The following is a 22,032-nucleotide window of genomic DNA, read 5'->3' as shown; positions in this document are numbered from 1 at the left end:
ATAGTGATTTAACATTTCTTATCTGTCTTGTTTCAGAATCAGTGCTGCTGATGTTGACTTACAGTGGAATTTTTCCCAGACTCCCACTGAGCACGTATTTCCTGTTCCCAATGTTTCTCACAATGTGGCCTTGAAAGTCAGTGTTCAGTCCTTGCCTCGACAATCCAGTTATCCAGTCTTGACCTGTAGTATTCATACTAATATTGACTTTTACGAAAAAAGGATTCAAGAACATGAACTGAAAACTCACCAACGTTGTAATTCCAAGGAAGTAGAACAGTGCAATATGCGCAGTTCGCATCTAGCCAAACAAACTTGGACTGTAGTACCTGAAGGTTTGTTACGTGCAAAAAAATCTGTGACTTCAGAATTTAATACGACTGTCAAAAATTTCAAACTCTATCCAGGTGTTGGTCATGATTCTGACCTTGAGACGTCTCAATCAAGTGTGCAGTGTTTTAATGCTACAGGAGATGCAAAATCATTTGAAACATCAGTGAGAGCTTTAAAATCATTGTCCTGGGGTGATCCCAACGTTTCTAGTAGCCACAGTTCTTGGCAGCCTACAGGAGAAACCAGTCCTTTAATAGGCTCTTTAATTCAGGATCGACAAGAAGTTATTGCAAGGATTGCTCAACATCTGATTGATTGTGATCCAAACACTTCACACGTTTCTGGGCGTCCATTCAACATGCAAGATACCAGTTCGTTTAACTCAAAAATTTTCCGGAGTTCAAATGAAAATGAAAATTTATTAAAGAAAAATAAGGAAAATAGCTCTGTTTCCTTTGTTAGCCCAGAATATACCTCCTCAGAAAACACTGGTGAGGGGAAAACAAGGCTAAAATCAGAAAACTCTCATCCTGATTCTTTTGTTTCCAGTAATGTTTATTCTCGCCAATCCATTGGTGAGACTAATCCTCTAATAGGCTCTCTACTTCAAGAACGACAAGAAGTTATTGCAAGGATTGCCCAGCACTTGATTCATTGTGACCCGTCTGCATCACATATCCCCAGGCATTCATTCAACACAAATGACTCCAATTCTACTCATTCAAAAGTTTTTCGGAGTTCATATGAAGACAAAACTTTGTTGAAGAAAAGCAAGGAGAATTCCATTTCCTTTTCTAATAAAGATTTGGCTTTGTCAGGAGACGATAGTGAAGGCAAAAGTATAATTACTGATAAATCCTTTAGTTCTTTTAAATGCAGTGGATTAAAGACACCTTTGAAAACTCAAATCAGAAGAAATGCACATCAGGAAGATCCTAGTGAAACTGTCCAAAGCACATTTCAACAAACACAAAATAAGCCTACAAATGTATTGTCTTGCTTAAATACGTCTTATGGCAAAGAAATTAAATTAGAATCACCAGGCAGATCAGAAAACACACTTTCCAGATGTAAATTTAAAGATCAAGAAATTAGTAATGGAATTGATAAACAATATTCAAATCCTAGCAATATTGATGAACAGATATGCAAAAATAAACATAAGGAAAGAACAGTAAAAAGTGAGACTAGCAATCCAGATTATTTTCACAGCCACCAATTAGATAATTCAAAGACACTTGACAGTTCAGTGAAATCTCTTGTGTTGCCAGCATCTGATCATCTGCATAAATATGAACTCAGGTGCTCAAACAAAGACCCCAAAACCTCCAAGGCATGTGAGCAAAATACCCAACTTGTTAGCATAGAAAACTATCAAAAAAAGGACAGTGAGACTTTCAAGTGTAAAAGTAAGCCAGGCCAATTCAAAACGGAACAGGATGAGAACGAGGACCCAACTGATGAAGGATCTCAAAACTGTTTTCAGAGAAAAGTTAGAGAAGACTGTTCCTCTAGGTGTGAACGACTGAGAAATACAGAGGTGCTGGTAGGTCATAACTTGGATTTCAAACCTAATTCTTAAATCTGATTGTTTTTGTTTAAAACATTGTACCATGGCATGTAGTAGCTAGAGAGCTGGTCCTCAGAGTTAGGAAAGTCTGGATTCATATTCTACCTCTGACATGGACTCAGGCATGTGACATTGCACAAGTCAACTAGTCTCCCAATGCCTGGATCACCAGAGCAAGTGCTGCACTGCATTGACAGGAGGTCCTCACTAGGAGCTTCCTATCATGATGAAATCACATGTCCTATAAAAAAATAAAAAACAAACATAAAAAGTGTGGTTTTAAATTTTCTTTTTACCTTATATGTAGAATTTAGTACCAGTAATGAATAGTAGTTTCCTAAATAATCTTTTCCCCAGGACAAATAGCTTATTTGCGTGAGCAGTAGAGACCAGGTCAGAGAGTAAAAACTGTGGTTAAAAAAATTATGTGAGCTGCTATATTTCAAAAGATATATTATGCAGTTCCTTTCCTATCAGAATCTCAAGTATTTTTATGTGTGGTCTGTGGGTTCAAAATGTCATAAAAACAGATTCTACTAACAAAATTATCAGGTGCTTTATTTCATATAGCTGTATGATGCCTGTTGCTGTTGTTCATTAGGACCCAGTACCATTGAACAAACAAGGATAATATCCAGAAAAGAAACTCAAATAAGCACACTAAGCTGCTAACTCTAGTACAATTCTGTGTGTCCGTTTGGATGGGAGAGACAGACCAAAACTATTGACTTAAATTTAGGTTTCATAATTCTGTGTGTTTCAGTTTTATATTCTTTCCTTCTTGACCTAACACTATCATAGATGTGTCAGAATTGGTCTGTATTTAAAAGCTATGTTCATCACACATTTTCTTCCTTTCAGAGGTATTTACAAAGCAGACATTCATCTCCCAAAAACATAAACAGCAACAAAACCCCCCAACTACTTAACTGTTTCTGTACTGTCCTTATCCTGAACTGAGTGACCTTTTTTTTTTTTTTCTTAAATAGGTCTTTGATGTCTCCTACATGTCTTTCTAAATATCTTTTTGCCATTTAGGGAGAGAATCCTGAACCTCTAAAATCCCTGTTTTGTAAAACTACAATTGTCACAAATCCAACCTTAACCTCAAATTTGCTACTTTTTTTATATCTATTTCATAAAGACCATTCTTTGTACCTGGCAGTTAGGGCTTCACTTGTGATATGTAGATTCAAGTTTCCAAGAATCAGGGTATCTCTACCTTTCATGTATACTGACGCAAAAACTTTCTAGTTCTTTAACAACTCCATCCTCTAAGGATTGAATGGATGATAAAAAACATTTTGTGAAACATAAAATGTTACATAAATGTCTAGTAGGAGGAGGAAGAGGAGAAGATAGTCGTAGTATAATTTGGTGGTGGCTCTTACATTATATTTGTGAAATGCCTTTTTAAGGTCAATTAACGAGATTCATTTTCAGAAAATAAGTCATTTGACTGTCTAAAATTCTTATAATGTAAGGTAATTGTATAATCAAGTTACTTTCTTCAAATTGTTTAGAAATTTTTTCATTTTGTTTGTAAAAATAATGATTAGATTTTTCTCTAAGCTGGTTCAGGATCCTCTCCTCTAAATGGTTAAAAAAAATTTTAGAAATCATATATATAACAGTTCTTATGATATTGAGAAAATACAGTTTTACTGCCAGACCTCACTACAACTAAAATGAGTCTTGAAACTGAGGCTTTTGACAGTTGTGTTGAGCTTGAATTAAAGTAGTATTCTTTCCTAACAGAGAACTATATCAGTGAAGCATTCAAGTGTTTGGCAAAAACATAATTTTCATTCAATAGATGGAACCTCAACCAAAGCCTTCCATCCTCAAACTGGATTACCTCTTCTTTCAAGTCCTGTAAGTACTCTATCTTGTTATTCAGCATATAGACCAAATAACTTTAAATTTATTCAAACATTCTCCTATACTTTGTGATTTGCAAAATGCCACTTCTTTCCAGTAAAGACCAGATTTAACTGAAGTAATTAAAAATTAAATTCTGTATGGAAGTGGAACCTTTTTAAGAAATTGTAGACTCATAACTTTTAGTAAAGTTAAGTATTTTAGAGATTACTTAAGTTTAGCCTAGTCAGCAACATAAAAGACACAGTCAAGCCGGTATTAAACAATTTAGGTACTTAAAGAATGAAAATGAGGTTCCTAGAAAATGAGGAATAGGACTGTTAATCTTTAAGCTTAAGTTTTAATACACACTAATACATGCACACTCACATTTACACATCTAAGTCCTGCCTTCATGATCCTTTTGCAGAGGAAATAGAGATTTGTCTTGTGTATGTCTGCCAGGACCATTGTAGTATAATGTTTTTTATTTTGTTTTAAGTTCATGCTAGTATTTTATCCTTTTGAGTTCCTATGTCGTTGTATACTTTGGTGATTCCTGGGATGAAGTTTTTGCATAGAGTAGTTTCTACAGCAGTAAAGTTTTGACATGTTGAAAGTCTATTCATCCTTTCCATGTTTTTTTTACTTTTATTATACCTTACCTGGCAGAAAGAATGGGCTACTATTAAATCTGGATAGCCAAAGACAGTGTCATTCTACTCTCAAATATTCCACCCCACCATCATGTGACTTTTCTCTCCTCTACTACTACCCATCACTGTCCCCAAACTTGTTGGATAAATGAAAAATGACAGATGCTCCTTTCTCTATCCCCCTACCTGTATTTTGCTGGGGACCTGGGCTATAAGGACTGATTTTTCAGTGATTTCCTCTCTAATTGGATTCCTTCCAAGGTGAAGAGGAAGTAGTTGCTATCCTAGGAATTCTCACTTGTATCATGGGGGTTGGGAGTGGGGGATGGAGGGGAAGCAGCACCAACTTAGTATAATCCCTGCCTATTATCTGGCAGGTCCTTTGATCACAAAAATTAATTATATAGGGACATGTTGAAAAGTTAGGCAGCCAGTACCCTGAGATCCTTACATACAGAGACTGTTTACTCCTGTTGAAAAGAAGTAAGTGATTTCTTGGGTTATATATTACATCACCTTATGTGAGAAGTAGCCTAACATAGTGGAAAGAGTACTGGACTTGGAATCAAGAGATTTATTCAAGTCCAATCTCCCACACTTACTAGCTATTTTAGCCATGGGCAAGTCACTTAACTCTTCTGAGTCTCATCTGTAAAAGGGAGATGATAATAAACTTGAACACCTACTTCACAGTAGGTGAGGAAGCACTTAATCACCTTAAAATGAGTTATTAACAATGTGAGTTATTATTTTTATCATTATTATTATATAGTGTTCGTGAGGAAGTCGACTAATAGCAACTCATGAATAAACTCAGTTTGACATTTATAATGGTCCAAGAGAAGGCCCTAATTAATTAAGTTGTGTTTCTATATGTCAGAGAGCACTGAAATTGAAGTTTTGAGAACCTATGTTTAAGTCTTGGCTCTGCTATTTACCACCTATGTGACCTTAGGCAAGTCACTTAAGACCTTTCTCACTTTCCTCATCTGTAAAATGAAGGCTTTTACTAGATGATCTTTGATGTCCTTTCTGATTCCAAATCTCTGATTCTGTGGCTTCTAATATCAGTACTATCCATAACACAGAGGTAGAGAACTTTTGCTATCCAGTTAAATGGAAAAGAAAATGCAGGCTCCACTACGGTCACCTATTAGTTCGGATGTACCAGCACCTGCTCAGGTTATGGAGTGTAATATTATAATAAATGTTAAACATTGTTTCTTATACATTTTAGGCATCATTTTACAATATTGGGGCTGTGTAAAGCAATGACATAGCTGCTTACTACTCAAAAATATTAAAACCATGAGGATCTTCCCCCTCCCAGATTTATTTTTTTTAACTAGGTAAAAGAGGCCATCCTTTGCCTCATTTCTTACCTACTCTTAATCACTGAATGGTCATTGTCTTAGTCACACTGAGACCTGGGTAAGACCTTAGCATAAAAAGGCCAAGGTCTCCCACTGTATTGGGGGCCAACTTGAGTCATCCTGATTTATGTCTTCCTACTGGACCCAGTTGACTCTGGAGGAGAAAGTGAGGCTGGTGACTTTGCACAGCCCTCCCTCATTTGAATCTAATTCACTTGCAAGTCATGACATCACCTCCCTGATATCATGGTCCTCTTTTAAAAGGCAGAACATACAACAGTATACAGATTACCAGAGAATCACATTCTGTTATTGTTGAAGTCAGTTATAGCTATAGTTGTGACTCTGAAATTTACACAGGCTCTTAGAAGATATTTTTCAAAATAATCTATACTCTTAATTTTTTCACCCCACATGCAGCACACATTTTCTCCTTAGTACTTATGACTTCCTGCTCATCTACAGGCTGGGAAGGATGATATTGAATGTTAATTCTAGAACCATTAAAGTTTCAGTATAGAACCCTTTCCTGACCTGCCTCTTCTGGCTAATCAAATCATATATTAATCTGTAGGGATTCTGTATTTAACTGTGAACTGAGCAGGGTCTGGATGAAACTGCCTGAGGCATTTGAATCATTTGCAGGCTGTCAGTATGAGTTAGCCGCCTTTAAACAGGCACAATATATTTAATTTTATTCAGCAGGCACTATATATACCTTTTTAGGGATGTCAAGTTGTAACAGGGTTTCCTACTTTGGATCCTACAGCCTTTCATGAGATTCTTAATATTCATCTCCTTTATACATAGGGTCACCTTCCTTATGTATAAATCTGTTTATATCACTTATCTCAAAAATCTTCAGTCACTCCCTTTTGCCTACTCAAAATCTGTTAATTTAGCATTCAAGGACCTCTTTCCAATTTCATTTTATTCTCTTCCCCACCCCTCCATGCATTCTGAACCACTATATGTTTCCTGAATACACTTTACAATTTCCTACTTTTATATGTTTTTTCACACTGATCACTATACCTGAAATGTTCTCCCTTCCCTTTTTTTCTATCAGATTCCTGTCTGTCCTTTAAAGCTCAGCTCTATTCCTATCTCTCCTCCACACCTTAGCTAATTTGTTTTTTCTCCCAAAAATAAGTAATGATACTTCAGCTCTAGATCTCACATAGCACTGTTTTAACACCTCTCCAATGTAATTAATATGTATTATTGTGCTATAGTTGTATATGTGTGTTAGATCACCCTATTAGGTTTTAAGTTCCCTGAGGGGAAGGGATCTTGTTTTATCTAAATCTTCTATCTTCTCGTGTCTGAGAAGCTTTCAACACACATGCCAGTCAGTCATCAAAGTATTTATTAAATGCTTTACTATGTGCCATTCACTGTGCTAAGCACTCAAGAAGCAAAGTAAGGGGGGGGGAAATGGTTCCTGCCCTCAAGGAGCTGAAATTCTTATGAGAGAGACAATATGCAAATAACCATGTATGTATAAGATATATACAGTATAAATGGAGGCTAATCTCAGGGGGAAGTCTGAACCAGTATGTTTGGGTAGAATAGACTATGACTGGGAAAGACCTCTTTCGGAAGATAAGATTCAAGCTCAGATTTGATGAAATCAGGTAAGCTAGGTAGTATATGTTTAATATAATTACTCTAGAATAGCACATTATTTCAGCCAGATTATATGCAATATATCTGGGAATTGTTTATGTAAAATTACTGACTAGAAACTACGTTTCATGACTTGTAGTTATTTCTGATGTTGAAAAGAATGTAATAAAATTGGACACATGCCTTCCTATTTGGAATAACTCACAGAAGACACCTGTTTTTCCCATGGAAAATGACCAAGAAGCTTAAATCAAGGTTCTGTATTAATCAATCCATAATGATTTTTCAGGATCATTTCAAGAAAAGAATGTCTTGATTATAATCAGTTCCTTAAAAGGGGGTGATAACTCCACGTTGGTTCATTTAAACAGATAGATTGTCAACGTTTTTCATCTCTGACAATAGGACACCATTTACCTCTGAGTTTTAAAGAAACTATGGGTAAAAGTCAGTGAAGTAAGGCTAAAATAATGATATAAACCTCTTAGGATCCCTGGGATGTTGGACTCTCAGGTATTTTACTGATCATGATGAGTAGTGTCCTGGGAAGAACACTTGAATTGCTACTAAAGAACCCAGGTTTGAATCCTAGCTTTGTACTTAGTATCTGCAGTGTGATGTTGGACAAATTACTTAATCTTTCTGGGCCTGAGTTTCCTCATATGTAAAATGAGATTTGGCCAAATGATCTCTAAGGTCCCTTTGATTCCTAAATTCTATAAATGTTATTCTAAATTCTGTGACTATATTATTTTATGTTCAAAGACCAGTGTTCAATCCCACTGAATTACTATGGGCATTGTATCTCAAGATTGTGCCCTCACCTGACTCCATTCATATTTAGGTATTAATTTATAAGACAAGCAAGAATTTATTCTGGATACTCTTGATATTTCTTACTTTTAACCTGAGTTAGGCTTTGCTTTTTTGTTATGTTAAAATTCTTTTCTTTAGAACTTCACTACTTTTACTCATACTAACTGCATTTTTCAAAGATAAGATAAAATGACCCTTTTTGAAACTTGTACTTAAAGAACCTGAACTGAACCTCATGTCACAGTGTGTGTAATGTGAGGAAATATGAGTAAGTATTTTAAATTATTCTCAGTGTTACACAGATATGTCCCCATATGCCAAAGTTATAGAGAAAAATCATTGCTGATAAGTATGGTAGCATAAATGTAGACTTTTGCAACTCTTATTAATCCTCAGATATTTTAGGGTCATATAATTTTAGCTCCCTCATTTTAATTTTTTCCTAGAATAGTGAGTTAAACTTTACCCACTTATTTTTGTATCTTAATGTTTCAACTTGATTATTTCTTTCCTAAAGTATTTTCAGGCTAAAGGCTTAATTTTATGGTTAAACAGCTTAAATATTTTTAAAATTAGCTTTATTTTCAACAGTAGCAAAATTAGGATAATTACTCTAGGAATAATAATATGGATTATAGATAGCATATAGTTTTTAACTAGATTAAAATGAAGGGGAAACATTAAGAGGAAAATACTTTTTTAAAAATAGGCTAACTTTTTAAAAACATGTTAATTTTCGTCTAAAAGTCTCTATGATTCCAAATGAAGACTTTTGTGTATTTTCTTTGGGTGGGAGGGTGTTTTGTTTTTTTGTTTCTAGTATTTCAAATTATTATTTTTATCTTAGGTTCCTCAAAGAAAAACGCAATCAGGCTGCTTTGATCTGGACACTTCCTTACTCCATTTGAAAAATTTGTCATCCAGAAGGTATTTGCCCTGAAATTCATTTGATTACATGTATATAATTCAGATTAAATACACTCATTTTGCAGCCAATTCCACAGTGAGGAATACTTGTATTTTCTGGAAAAGTAAATTTTGTCTTCTTTTTGATTTCCTTTACAAATCTTATTTCTACAGAATTGCCAGAGGGAAATAAATAAAGGTGATGGCTAACTCCATCATACATTGGTCACGATAGAAAACCAGTAGATCATAGCTGTAAGAAAATTATATCCAACACCTAGCAGTATGCTTTTTCTTCTGCCATTTTCATGACTTTGTATCTTTGTGAAATTTAATCTCATTCCCACCAATAAACCCTTAGGATTTTTTTCCCTACATATTTGTTTTGTTCTCTGTCTTCTCCTAACTAGGTTATTCATGATGTCAGAAGTCTTCAGTTTTGTACTTTTCCATTATATATTTTCCATATAATATATATATATATATTCTATATAATATGATACATTGCACCTTGAAAATTTCTTAGTTTCAATGCTCAAGTTTATGTATTAATTAGGTTTGTTAGAATAAAAGACACCTTTGTACAAATAGATGTAATCTCTAACTAGATTTGCCAGATTATCATTAGGAATATGTAGAATAAGCAGTTGTTTGAAGGTTAGGACAGTAATATCAGGTCGTTTCCAATGATTCCTACATAATTAGAAAGAAGTCATTAAAAAATTCTCCCCTTTTCATGTTTAAGCATGTATCTTTCTCCATTTAACTCCTGAACTTGTCATGGCTTGTATGTGTTTTGATGAACCATTTTAAAAATAGACCATTACACGTTTATTCATGATCTCTGCATGGAATCAGAATCTAGAGTTGTTAAATTAAATGATCTAAGTCAGGAATTCTTAACCTGAGTTCTGTGAACTTGTTTTTTTCTCTTTTTAATATTTTGATAACTATTTGATTATAATTGGTTTCTTTTGTAATTCTGTTTTTTTATTTTATGCATTTAAAAAAACATTATTCTGAGAAGAGGACTATAGGCTTTACCTGGTTGCCAGTGGTATTCTTACCTTCTTATTCTTAGGGAAAAAATGATGTTTTTATGTGTGAGACACACACACGTATGTATTTGTGTATGTATATATGCGTATATAAAATACATATGTACAAATAGATTAGGTCATCTTGATCAATAGATTTTTAGTATTTAATTCAGAATTGTGAATTAATAACTATTAAAACAAAAAAATATTTTCACCAATAAATATGAGTAGAAGTTCAAAAAAGAATAGCTAGCTGTCCTTATATATAACATAGATCAGTAAATAATTTTGAAATGCTATTCATAGTAGGTTTATTATTAATTTGTTATTGAATGTAGATTATAAATATATAAGGCTAGCCATTTAAACCTATAATTTGGAAATAACTTATAATTGTATAAAAAGTTTAACCATATAGATAAAAAATAAAATTTCTACTTTAAAATTCAATATCTGAAGCTGTTTCATCAGGGATAATATTTTATGTAAAATAAGCTTCTTATTCTCTATATAACAACTTCCATAAACTAAACAAAAGTAATGAAAATTATATAACTAAATCACCTAGAATGATACGACTTTTTGGTGATTTTTGTTTCTTCTTTTATAGTCCACAGCAGTGTTTAAATATCGAAGATGATCCAGATATCCATGGAAAACCATTTCTGAGTTCTAGTGCTCCACCCATAACAAGTCTTAGTCTTCTAGGAAATTTTGAGGTACTGTGCAATCTGTCTTATTTTTAGGAACTAAGGTTTCTCCTAGAATGATATCATTTGAGTCAAGGTCCCAAACATTTTGTGGGAAAGAGATGCTTTATATTTCCTCAAAGTCTCCCATATCACTTTGGGGATAAGAAGGCATTACTAACCATGAGTCCTTGAGCTGGGGGAACTGGGAGAGGCTGACAATGAACTCTGGGAAAGGGAGGAAATCTTTGCCTATCAGTGTTGGTCCTTTGTGCTGGAAATTCCTTTGAAATATAGAAGGGGAATCTTTTGAGAGGTAGCTTCCCTACCCATCAGTTGGCCAAACTGAGCTTTGAAATTGACTGGTTGGGAACCTTTACTTAGATGCATCCCTTAGCAATTATTTCCACCCCAGGTAAAATAATGTAAGAGGCAGCCAAAAAAGCTAATCCTTGATAAAAATTATGCACTAGGCAACCAAAAAAGCTAATTTCTGGCTTTCATTGAGAGAGGCATGGTCAAGAATAAGGTCCTTCTATATTCTCCCTTTGTCATGCCACATCTGTAAGTTCAGTTCTGGGTTTCCATAGTTTATTTAAGATGGATATTCATAAGCTGAAGAAGATCCAGAGTGCTTAGAGTTGTATAAGTAGTGTGGGAGATAAAGAAGCTTATAATACAGCGATTGCCTTCACAGAATGTAAAAAAGCTTAGTTTGGGAGAAAAAATTTAATACAAAAAAAATCAATTATTGTTCTTACATGTTATTAAAATGCAGTAAGGTTCCTAAAGTGAAAGAGATTAATGTAGCCTAGAAAAGTAAGAAAAGTCTTCATGGAAGAACTAAGATTTTCTGGATACTGAAAAACAACATAGATAGGGTGAACAGCATAAGCAGAGGCCAATCACTTTTTAGAGGTCAAAAAGTCTGTAATCCAATCTGGAGCATTGCATGGGTTTCTGCAGAGGAAAAGTAGCTCTTCTGTGTAGACTTTATGGAAGACATGGTCAGGATAATAGGTATGATCTGTAATGGAACAGACTAGTTAGAAAACTAGTCATCTAGTTGTAAAAATAATAATAGCTGACATTTTATATAACATTTTAAGATTTGTAAGGCAGTTTGCATACATTATCTCATCTGTGCTTTGTAACAACACTCTAGGCACTGCAGGTGTTGTGTCTACGTTTTACAAATTAGGACACTGAGATTCAGAGAGTTTGAATGACTTGCCTTTGGTGCTTGACAAATGTGTCAGTTTTCAACTCAAGAACAGCTTTTTAAAAAAAAACTATACTACACTGTCTCTTAAAGCATAGAAATTAAGCTTTTATTCAGCATCTACAGTATGCAAAGTACTAGGCTCTGGATATACTCTCAGATATTCAGCTGTGTCTATAATTTTATCTGAGGGTATTCTTTCAAACAATACAGATGAGAAGCCATCCTGAGACTCTTACACATATACTATCATTCCCTGCAGCAGCCTCTCTGCTGTCTAAGGACCAGCCTAAATAAGTACAAAAAGGCTCATCACTATAAGGCTGTCCATGAGAACCCATGAACCAGAAGAATAAAAATTACTTCCAGTCCTGTATTTCCTCTCTTCTGTTTCTGTGATGTCAGTGAACAGGTAACAGAAAAGGGAACAGAAAGTGCTAACTAATCACATAGGCACTGGAGATAGAAATGTAAAGCCAAACAAATTCCTTAAGGTCCTTACGTCCTACTGGGGGATATAATATGTAGACAGATAAGTAGATATAAGGTAATTTGAGGGAAATGGAAGCACTAACAACTGGGAGGATTAGAAATTACTTTATGTGGGATATGACACCTGAAGCCTTGAAGGAAGTTATTGTTGTTCAGTTGTGTCCAACTTTTCATGATCCCATTTGGAGTTTTCTTGGAAAAGATACTGGAATGGTTTGCCATTTCCTTCTCCAGCTCATTTTACAGATGAGGAAACTGAAACAAACAGGGTTAAGTGACTTACCCAGGGTCACACAGTTTGGAAGTATCTGAGTCCAGATTTGAACTCAAGATGAGTCTTCCTGACTGCAGGCCTGGCATTCTATTCCCTGTGCCACCTAGCTGCCCCTTGAAGGAAGAGAAACATTCATTCAGAGAGAGGTGAGGAAGGAGTTTATTTCCATTGTGGGGGAATCAAGGCAAAGGCAAGAGACAGGAGATGGTGTGCCACAGTCAAGGAACAGCTAGTGGGACAGTGTGGCTGGAATGTAGGAAATGTGAAAGGGAAGAATGTGAAATAACTGGAAAGTTAGAAAAAGATAATAAATTGTTAGAAAATGAGGTAAGTATTTAAATTACCTTTAATTTATATCATTATTTTTGTTTTACAGGAATCTGTCTTGAACTATCGATTAGATCCTCTAGGCATTGTTGATGGCTTTACTGCTGAGGTGGGGGCAAGTGGAATTTTCTGTCCTACTCATATGACACTTCCTGTTGAAGTGTCATTCTACAGTGTTTCAGATGATAATGCCCCTTCTCCTTATATGGCAAGTAGACAACTTTTATTGCTTTTCCTTCCTGAATCTATCACACTAGTGAAAATACCTATAAATAACTTTACTGTTTCTTTGGTACATTGTTTGAAAGTATGTCATACCCTATTTCCTAATAGAAAACTGAAGGCACTAAACACAGTCTATGCTAAATCATGTCTGCACTTCTTCAGTGAGTTCATTTTGGCAATATGTATATATACATTGCTAAGGCCTTAGCTGAAACTGCTTGTAACTTCATGCTAATTAGACTGACTCAGTTGACATTCCAGCAAAATCTCCCATTACTTATTGTGGTCTGTTCTAGATTGAATCCTTCCCTTTGTAGTTTCTTTCCTGTCAGGCTTGGGGATAAGGATGTGATAGCCAGAGCTTCCCCAAACCTTTGTGATTTCTCTGCTTACTTCATTTTCTTGGTTACCAGTCTTGAACTAGTCATATTTTCAGTGCTGCTAAAACATCATATTGGGGTTCTCAGTAGTCTTAACTTCCAGCTAGAGTGGATTTGTGGAACCGAGAGCTTCTAGTCCTTTGCCTAAGGATTCAGTAACTTGATCTTCCTCTTGCCTCTTATCCTAAGTGTTGAGATAAATGGAATCTGCTACTAAAATATGGCACAGGAATACTACTTCTGGAAATGGTAGAATAGGAGAAAAAAGGTATCTGCTAAAAATAGAAGTAGGCAAAAAACCAAGAAGGTAATAGTAATATCATAAGACTTACAATCCTATAACTTGAATTTTAATACTAGTTCTTATATTGACACAGACATTAAAAATTCTATACTTGACCGCTTAGCCACCAGGCTATCCTAGATGGCTTCCTGTCTTGTTCTCAAACTTCTCCAGTTTCCCAGATTTGCCATTTTGATTGCAGGATTGAGGAAAGGGGGAAGGTTAAATTGCAGTAAGAATGGACGAAATACAAAACAGGCAATGAATGGGAGAGAAAAAAAGCATAGTGTTCCCATTGGAAGCTGTGCCAGGCTCAGTGTACTAGCCATACTATCCAGAAAATTAGATCATCTGTCTTCAAGAAAGTGGTCCAGACTGGCTTTATATCATATTGTTCATCTCTCTAGAACAAAGGTATCAAAACACATGGACCAAACTGCAACCAACAACACTGCAGTGCAGCCTGAACCACATTAGAATATAAAATTAAAATTGGGAAATATTTAACAAAAGAAGTAAAAATACAGTAGAACATATATAATGTTAATATGTGATTTTCTAAGTTAGTAAAGGGGCCTGCAGGGATCTTTATGTACAGGCCTAGTGACCGTTTTTCTATTTGAGTTTGACAGCACTGACAGAACAATTAGAAAAGGTATTCAATGTATGACACGTGATAGCAACAAATAGTAGCATTGCTCATTCAAGATCTCAATGCCAGTAATTATATATTTATAAATCTTTTTAATAAATGATACAAGAAAAATTGTTAAATCAGTTTGCCAAAGCTGTGCTTTGCTTTGGTGGTATCAAAATGGCACAAATCCACCTCCACAAGTGGCCCATCTATACCATCAATCATTGTAGCCGAGTTCTTTACCACAGAAAACTGAGTGGTCTTGTTACCTTGGCAGTAGCACCTTAAAGAACTAATTGTTGGATTGGTGAAATCCCATCCTAATTTTAAATAGCTGACTATTTATGGAATGGACCATGGAGTTGAGATCAGTAGCATAAAAAGTGTGTGATACTATTTTGATGTGTAGCTTGACTTGTTTCACATATGCTACTGAAATAAGAACACAAGATAGCAAGGTATGCTACAGTATTTTCAATCTTATGTTGATGATGTATTGAATAAACAAAGTCCTAAGGCCAAATGGATACTAGAGTGGAAATCAAAAATAGGATAAAGAAGTAAATTGGGTAAATGTCATAGAAAATTATATTTTTGTGTGCTGTTAACATACTGATTGGTAATTAGGAAGAGGTGGTAGAAATGAACACTCCACTTCTAATTTAGAAGAATGAAGTCTGGAATGAGAGTGTATCCCACTAAGCATTGTGTGATTCCCTGGTCCACACTAAAGCATTTAGTTGTATTGCCCTGTTTAGGGTCTCCTAGATACTACCTAGAAGTCCCCCCTTGCTTTTCATATCATACATATTGCTTGGACTACATTAGTACAAGATTCATGCGTACTGCCCTGTTGATTACATTAAAATTGTACCAGATCATTGAATAAAAATATCCCTAAATTGGAGGATAATGTATCAGGCTTCAAGAAGTTGATGAGAGTGGTACTTTAAAACATCCAGTTTTCTTGTTGTGATTATATTTACCAGGCAGTCCTTTGCTCTATAACTTAATTTTCATAGTAGGCCTACCCATCAAAAAGTCTCTGAAGTCTTAGGATGAATTTTTTGTTCCACTTTTATGATACAAAGTCACTGTTGAACTATTGAATGAAACAAAGATTCCCTAAAGTAGTTTCTACCTTTAGCATAAGCTTTAGTGAAAAAAAAATGGACTCCACATATTATAAGACTTTATACAACTTAATCTTGCTGCTTGGAGAATATCACATAATGAAAGAAAAATGACAAAAACAGAAAAACTAAGTTAATCCCATTTAAATGGCAGATTTCTGGTGTGCCATCTGTGGGTGCCTCTATAACTATAGGATTAAATAGTTGTTGTATCAAAATAGTCTCCCATAGTTGACAAAATTGAAAAGAGAGGTTTCTGTTTCTGTTCTGCAGCTCAGCATTTCATGTTTCTATTCCATAGTAATTGGAAGCACTCTTTTGAAGGATTTTGACCAAGTTTCGCATGGCTTAAGTTTGAGTTCTACTTGCATGCCATCTCGAAGTAAATTGGTAATAAAAAAAGCATTCAAATGGGCATATCTTCTATGGTTCCTTATAGAATCCAATGAAATCTAGTAGGTAGAGATTGCAAAGGTATGTGTATTTCAAACTAGTAAGAAATACAGTTCACAAAGCCACTAATTTTTTGTTATGTATGTGCTTATTTCACTACTTACAAGAAAGATGTTATTTCGTTGGTGTAGACATTCTCTCAAACAGTACAAATCATCATTCCTCTACAAACTCAGCAGGTAGTTTCAAGAGTAAATATAGCCGAAAAATTCCTCACTCTGCTGCCACTCTGCTTCAGAATATTTTCTGAGCTTAAATAGGTTGGTCATCAGAAACGACACATATCCAGCCATTGAGCCAGTACCTAAATTATTTCATTTTAGTGTAAGGGCTGTCAGGTTATACATCATTAGCAGTCATTGAAAACTCCAGGTCATCTTACCATAATGAAGCATCAAAATAAGAGTACAATAAAATATATAGATATGAATGTGTACATTACTTTAATACCTATTGCTGCCCCTAAATCATAAGTTGCTAATGACTGTGCCCCTTGGTCTCAGTGCAGTTTAGAAATTGCTTTAAAGTAGTACTTTAACAATTGATGTGCTATTTCTCTTAATTTCATTTTGTCCTTTTATATTATATATCCTTACTGTTAACAAAATTCTGATTGTTTTTTTTTCTAATTGGTATCTTTTCACACAACTGAAAAATATGTATACATACAATGATTTGGCTATAAATTTTTGTTTTTAATAGATCAACCAACTAAGCAATCTGTCCTGTGATATAAGCTATTTTGTGATCTAAATGAATGTATAAAAACAGTGCTTACTTTGTATGTATATGTTTACACACATATACGTTGTGTGTGTGTGTGTATACATACATTATATACATACATAGCTATAGATATGTAGTAAAGATAAGATAGAGGCAAAACTATTAACTAAAATGAATTTTGTTTTGGCTTAAATAAAATGTGTTAATATGAAAGTGACATTATGACATAGTGAATTGAGTGCCAGCCTTGAAGTCACAAAGACTTGGGTACAGGTCTTTGCTTAGTGATCATGGACTAGTCACTGAATCTTTCACTGCCTCAAACAACTCTCTAAGATGTACGTTGCAGCACAGTTGTTGAACTGCTTTGGTAGAGGGGGTTTTCTACACCAATGAAATCACAAGCCTAGATTTAATATATTCAGGATATTATGAAATGTGTAGTTGGAGGATGTCACCTGTGGTGTGTCTGTGAATATAATTGATCCAATGTTTTTGTTTTTTGTTTTTTTTTCTTACTTGGATTGGGAAGCTAATATTCTTATTTTCCTTTAAAAGAAGATATCTAGCCTTTTTTCTTTTACCATAAAAGTGGTATTTAGTGCTTCTTTGTTTTAAAAACTCATTTTGATTTACATAAGTAAAGAATTATTGCTTGTTTTGTCACAGTTGTAATTCATTGGTTCTCTTCCCAGCTCACCCCACCCATTTGTTTTGATTGACTATATTACATTACAGATATACCAGAGACCAGTAGCATTGTTATCAATGCCTATCTCCAAGAACATTTTTACAGTATTAATGTGTTGTTTGAATGCCCCATATCAAGGAAGGTGCTATATACTTGGGAATTAAAATCTGTGGCCTCTCCCCTCCCCCCTCCCCCCAGCTTTTCGGTCTAGTAAAGAAATCTGATGGGATAGTACTATTTACATTTATGTATATATGCTTGCCACCATTTAGACAGGTATAATTTTAAATTATCATATGATCACAGAAACATAGGGCTGGATAATAGATAATTTAGCCCCTATGTTCAGACAGTTGAATCACTAAACTATGCAGGATAGATGGTTCTCCATTCTTTTTTTTTTTTCTGTAATTTACAGGAATAGACTCATAATCTTTCCTAGCATTTGATCATCCTGTTGATTAATAATTTGTTCCTTGTATCCAAATGAAACTTCTTAATTTATCCTATTTTTTTTCACCTTAGGTCTTCTATAGAATAGAAAATAACTGGCCTTCTTATAAAAAGATATTATTCACAAGAAAACAGTCTCTTCATATTGTCTACATCTTGTTAAAGTGCAATGAAATAAAACTGGATTCTGTACTTAAGATTCTGAAGAATCTAGAATAAAGTGAAAGGATTATTTGCATTTTATTATATAGAAGTACTGTCTTCTTTATTAGTTACATACCAAAACACATTAATGTAAAAATATTAACTTGACTTTGAAAGTAGGCATCCTTTTTTTCCTATTTCACCTCGCTTTAGAAGTAAAACACGATATGTTAGAAGCTATAATACCAAATATTCTTATGACTTGTATCCTAGTATAGTTTGACTCAACTATCTAAATTTCAATGATTGACCTCATTATTAGACAGGGTATCTTTGTGTAATTTTCTATATCACATACCCAGAGAATAATATTTCATCAGCTTACTTGTTCATTTCGCCTTGCAAAATCCTAGTGTTCACATTATTTAACATTCCGACTATGTTTTTTGGATGTTAAGCTTTCTCCCTCTTAAGGCCAAAGAACTTATTATTCACATCTTGCATCTCATAATAGATAATAATCTTTGATATTATGTAGTACATCATATTATTTTAAGCAAGAACTGCAGTATATTTAGTAAAGTCTTCATTTGTATACCTCATCCTTCATTGCAAATATAGTTATAAAAGTTCAGTAGTTAATGTGTATATACATATATGTATATATACACACATAGATATATTTTATATATACACATAGGTCTATTACTTTGTACTAAATTTGTCTTCTTTTATTTTAAGGGTGTGATTACTTTAGAGTCCCTTGGTAAAAGGGGTTATCGAGTACCTCCTTCAGGAACAATACAAGTGGTATGTGTTTTATAGCCTACAATTGCAATAATAATTCTCTCACATACATATAGAACTTAGCACTTGCTCCTGCTGCTGCTGCTGCAACAATTTTGGTAAGTAACAGTGGGACTGCAGCTCTGTTTGGAGCTTTCCGGCTTTGCCACAGAAATGGCCATTTGGGGACCTCCATAAAAGGAAAGAATTAATAAACTAAGCAAGGTGAATGATTTAGAATTAGATTTTTTTTACAATTTATTTAAATAAAAACATTTACTTTCAAAGTAATGAAAGTAGAAACTCAGAATGTCTTCTGTTTATCTTAGGAGATAAGCCCCTTTTCTAAAGCAATGCTGTCAAATTCAAATAAGAACAAATCTCTACCTGACACATATTGACTTAGAACCACAAAACATTATCTATGTTGTATTGTATTTTTATTTATTTTTGTTAAATATTTCCCAAGTATTTTAATCTGGTTCAGCCCCCACTCAGGAGTGTTGTGGGCTATTTGAAATGTTCGACCCCTCTGTTCTAAAGGACCTAAAATTATAGTGTAACCCTACATAGAAAAACTTAGAAACTAAAATATTACTGTTTCACCTATTGGCAGGCTGCCCAAAGCCTCCTATACTGAGCTTAATGTTTCCCAGACAAATAAACCAATTACCTCCTTTACTTCTGAAGGCTAGAGTTATTCTGGTTCCATCCCAGAACTGTGGAACAGACCCTATGTGACTGACTATTCAAGTCCTGAACAGCTCTGAATGATACAGACATTTCTGAGAAGGGCAGTTTGATTTACAGGTCAGTCTAAAATCTGGGTCTTCTTCAAGTGAGATCCAGAATAACAAGCCCTGTCTTCCTCCCGATTGGGGACAATTTAATTTCAGGCCAGTTGGCCTAGAGGTATTCAGGCCTGAATGGATCTATTGTAGATAAACTTATGCCCCCAGGACAGGGATCAAAGCAAACTAGTCTTTGGTAGGGCAGAGAGATCTTTTCCTAGCCAGTGACTTTGATTTACTTAATATTTCATCAGCCCACTTTTATTCATTGACCCCATTGTTTCAGGTCTGCAAGGAATATGTAATATTTGTTATATCTATTTAATACTTCATTAATAAAACATTTTGTACAGTGATACATAACTGAGGATATGTGGACCAGTGTAAAGCATATTGATAATAATGAAAATGGTAAAATACATGAGTATAAGGGTGGTTTACTTTCCACCAGAGTAAGACTGTCAACTTTTGTGTCTAATTTTCAAGCTTGAAAACTGAGCATGCCCTTTATTATCTGTGTAGTAAAAATTCATGTTCAGAAGTTTGTATTTACTGGTTTGTAGTTACCTTATTATGTGTATTAAGTCTTTATCCTTTCATTCATTAGGATTTGAAAATTGGATCATAATACTCGTGTATTTCTCATTTTGATTCAGTGAGTGAAATCCAGTGCCATGGATGGGATCTCTAAAAGCATTGGCACCGAGTTAACTATTGACACACTGATACTTTGGTTAGATCACTAAAAAAAAAGAGTTCTTTCTGAAAATTGCTGGCCTTACATAATTTAGTGTTCATTCAGATACGCACAACAACTGCCAATTAAAATCAGTTTAATCAATTCATCCTGCAATTTTAACAACTGAATGTAATCCAGTGTGAAATGAATGTGTGAGAAGATATTTTATTCTGTGTTGAATCTTTTATAATTATATTAATTGCCATTTTCTCAGCTAGCCAATTCAAAGTTCACATGTGAAAATATTTTTTTATCATTTTAACAAACTTCAAGTACAGTAATTTCCAGTTTCTATGCTAAAATTATATGCCTAAACATCTGAATTCAGTGAAATTAAATATTTTTATTATTTTAGGACAAAATTCTGTGAAAGCTTATCTTTGAAAATGGTATTCAGGATGAATTCTATTTTGTAAAATTTGTATTTGACATGTAATGTTAAAAAAGCTGGAGAATTTTAACTATGAGTTAAGAGTTGAAACATTTCTCAAAACTATAATGCAGACAAAGGTTGAAAGAACACTTGAATATATTGGTAGATTTGGGGAATTATGAGAAATTGTCTTGAAATATGCTGCTTTGTTTCAGGGCTCCTTTTTAATCCCAGTAATGTGAAGAGAGGAAAATTTAATTTGGGCTGTCTCTTTAAATGTTAGATGTGTGATTACAGATATTTGTGAAATTTTAACGTAGGTGAGTCTCCACATGGGAATATAAGGCCAATGAGATCACCTTATTTTATAAAGCCTATTTTAATTTTGGTATAGATTTGTAGTTTATTATAACTTTAATAAATAATTCTTATTGTTTCTTCAGACCTTATTTAATCCTAACAAGACTGTGGTGAAGATGTTTGTTGTGATATATGACTTACGAGATATGCCAGCCAATCATCAGACATTCCTACGACAAAGAACTTTTTCTGTTCCTGCAAAAAAAGAAATGAAGAGAAGTGTTAATAAAGAGAACATTCGACATACTGAAGAAAAGTTACTACGCTACCTCATACATCTGAGGTAACTTTTCAGATGAAAATTGAAACATTTTATAGATGAATAATAGTACGTGAAATGGGTTTGATTTTTAAATTACTAAGTTTAGAGTTTAAGAATTCTATGCCCAACTCCCAAAGTAGTTTTTGTTTTTACTGCTTGATTGTAAAAGTTTATTATTTGTGAGTATTTCATGGTCATGTATTATCTTTGTGTGAAAAGATGCTGTTTGAGCACGGTGCACAGTTTGGGGGCAAAGTGAATAACTGAAAAGTGTTAATTTAATTCTGTGTGATTGATTTGCTATTCTCTTTTGATGCCCTCTTCTCTTTGTCATTTTGGATGTATTAATATTTAATTTCCTTTGTTCTTTTATTGGTGTATAAAAATTAATTTGGAACAGTATCTCTGT

At 34.2% G+C, this 22,032-nt stretch overlaps 1 protein-coding gene across 5 annotated transcripts in view; it reads left to right on the top strand.

Annotated features, from left to right (window-relative positions):
* FAM214A (family with sequence similarity 214 member A) overlaps positions 1-22,032 on the top strand; it is a 132,798-nt gene that overhangs the window by 105,930 nt on the left and 4,836 nt on the right. For 4 of the 5 annotated variants that reach the window (XM_027840779.1, XM_027840780.1, XM_027840778.1 and 1 more), the window contains exons 6-12: positions 37-1,879; positions 3,662-3,778; positions 9,085-9,164; positions 10,794-10,902; positions 13,237-13,395; positions 19,054-19,122; positions 21,445-21,644. In XM_027840779.1, the coding sequence (XP_027696580.1) occupies positions 37-1,879; positions 3,662-3,778; positions 9,085-9,164; positions 10,794-10,902; positions 13,237-13,395; positions 19,054-19,122; positions 21,445-21,644 (2,577 nt within the window). Of the gene's footprint in view, positions 1-36; positions 1,880-3,661; positions 3,779-9,084; positions 9,165-10,793; positions 10,903-13,236; positions 13,396-19,053; positions 19,218-21,444; positions 21,645-22,032 lie in introns of those variants that run through there. The other variant, XR_003567189.1, reaches the window with a different exon arrangement.

The sequence above is a fragment of the Vombatus ursinus genome, unplaced genomic scaffold (assembly GCF_900497805.2).
Source record: "Vombatus ursinus unplaced genomic scaffold, bare-nosed wombat genome assembly UNPS02014848.1, whole genome shotgun sequence".
Classification (NCBI taxonomy): Eukaryota; Metazoa; Chordata; class Mammalia; order Diprotodontia; family Vombatidae; genus Vombatus; species Vombatus ursinus.
Note: the sequence above shows the minus strand (reverse complement) of the source record. Positions and strands in the feature narration are given on the sequence as shown.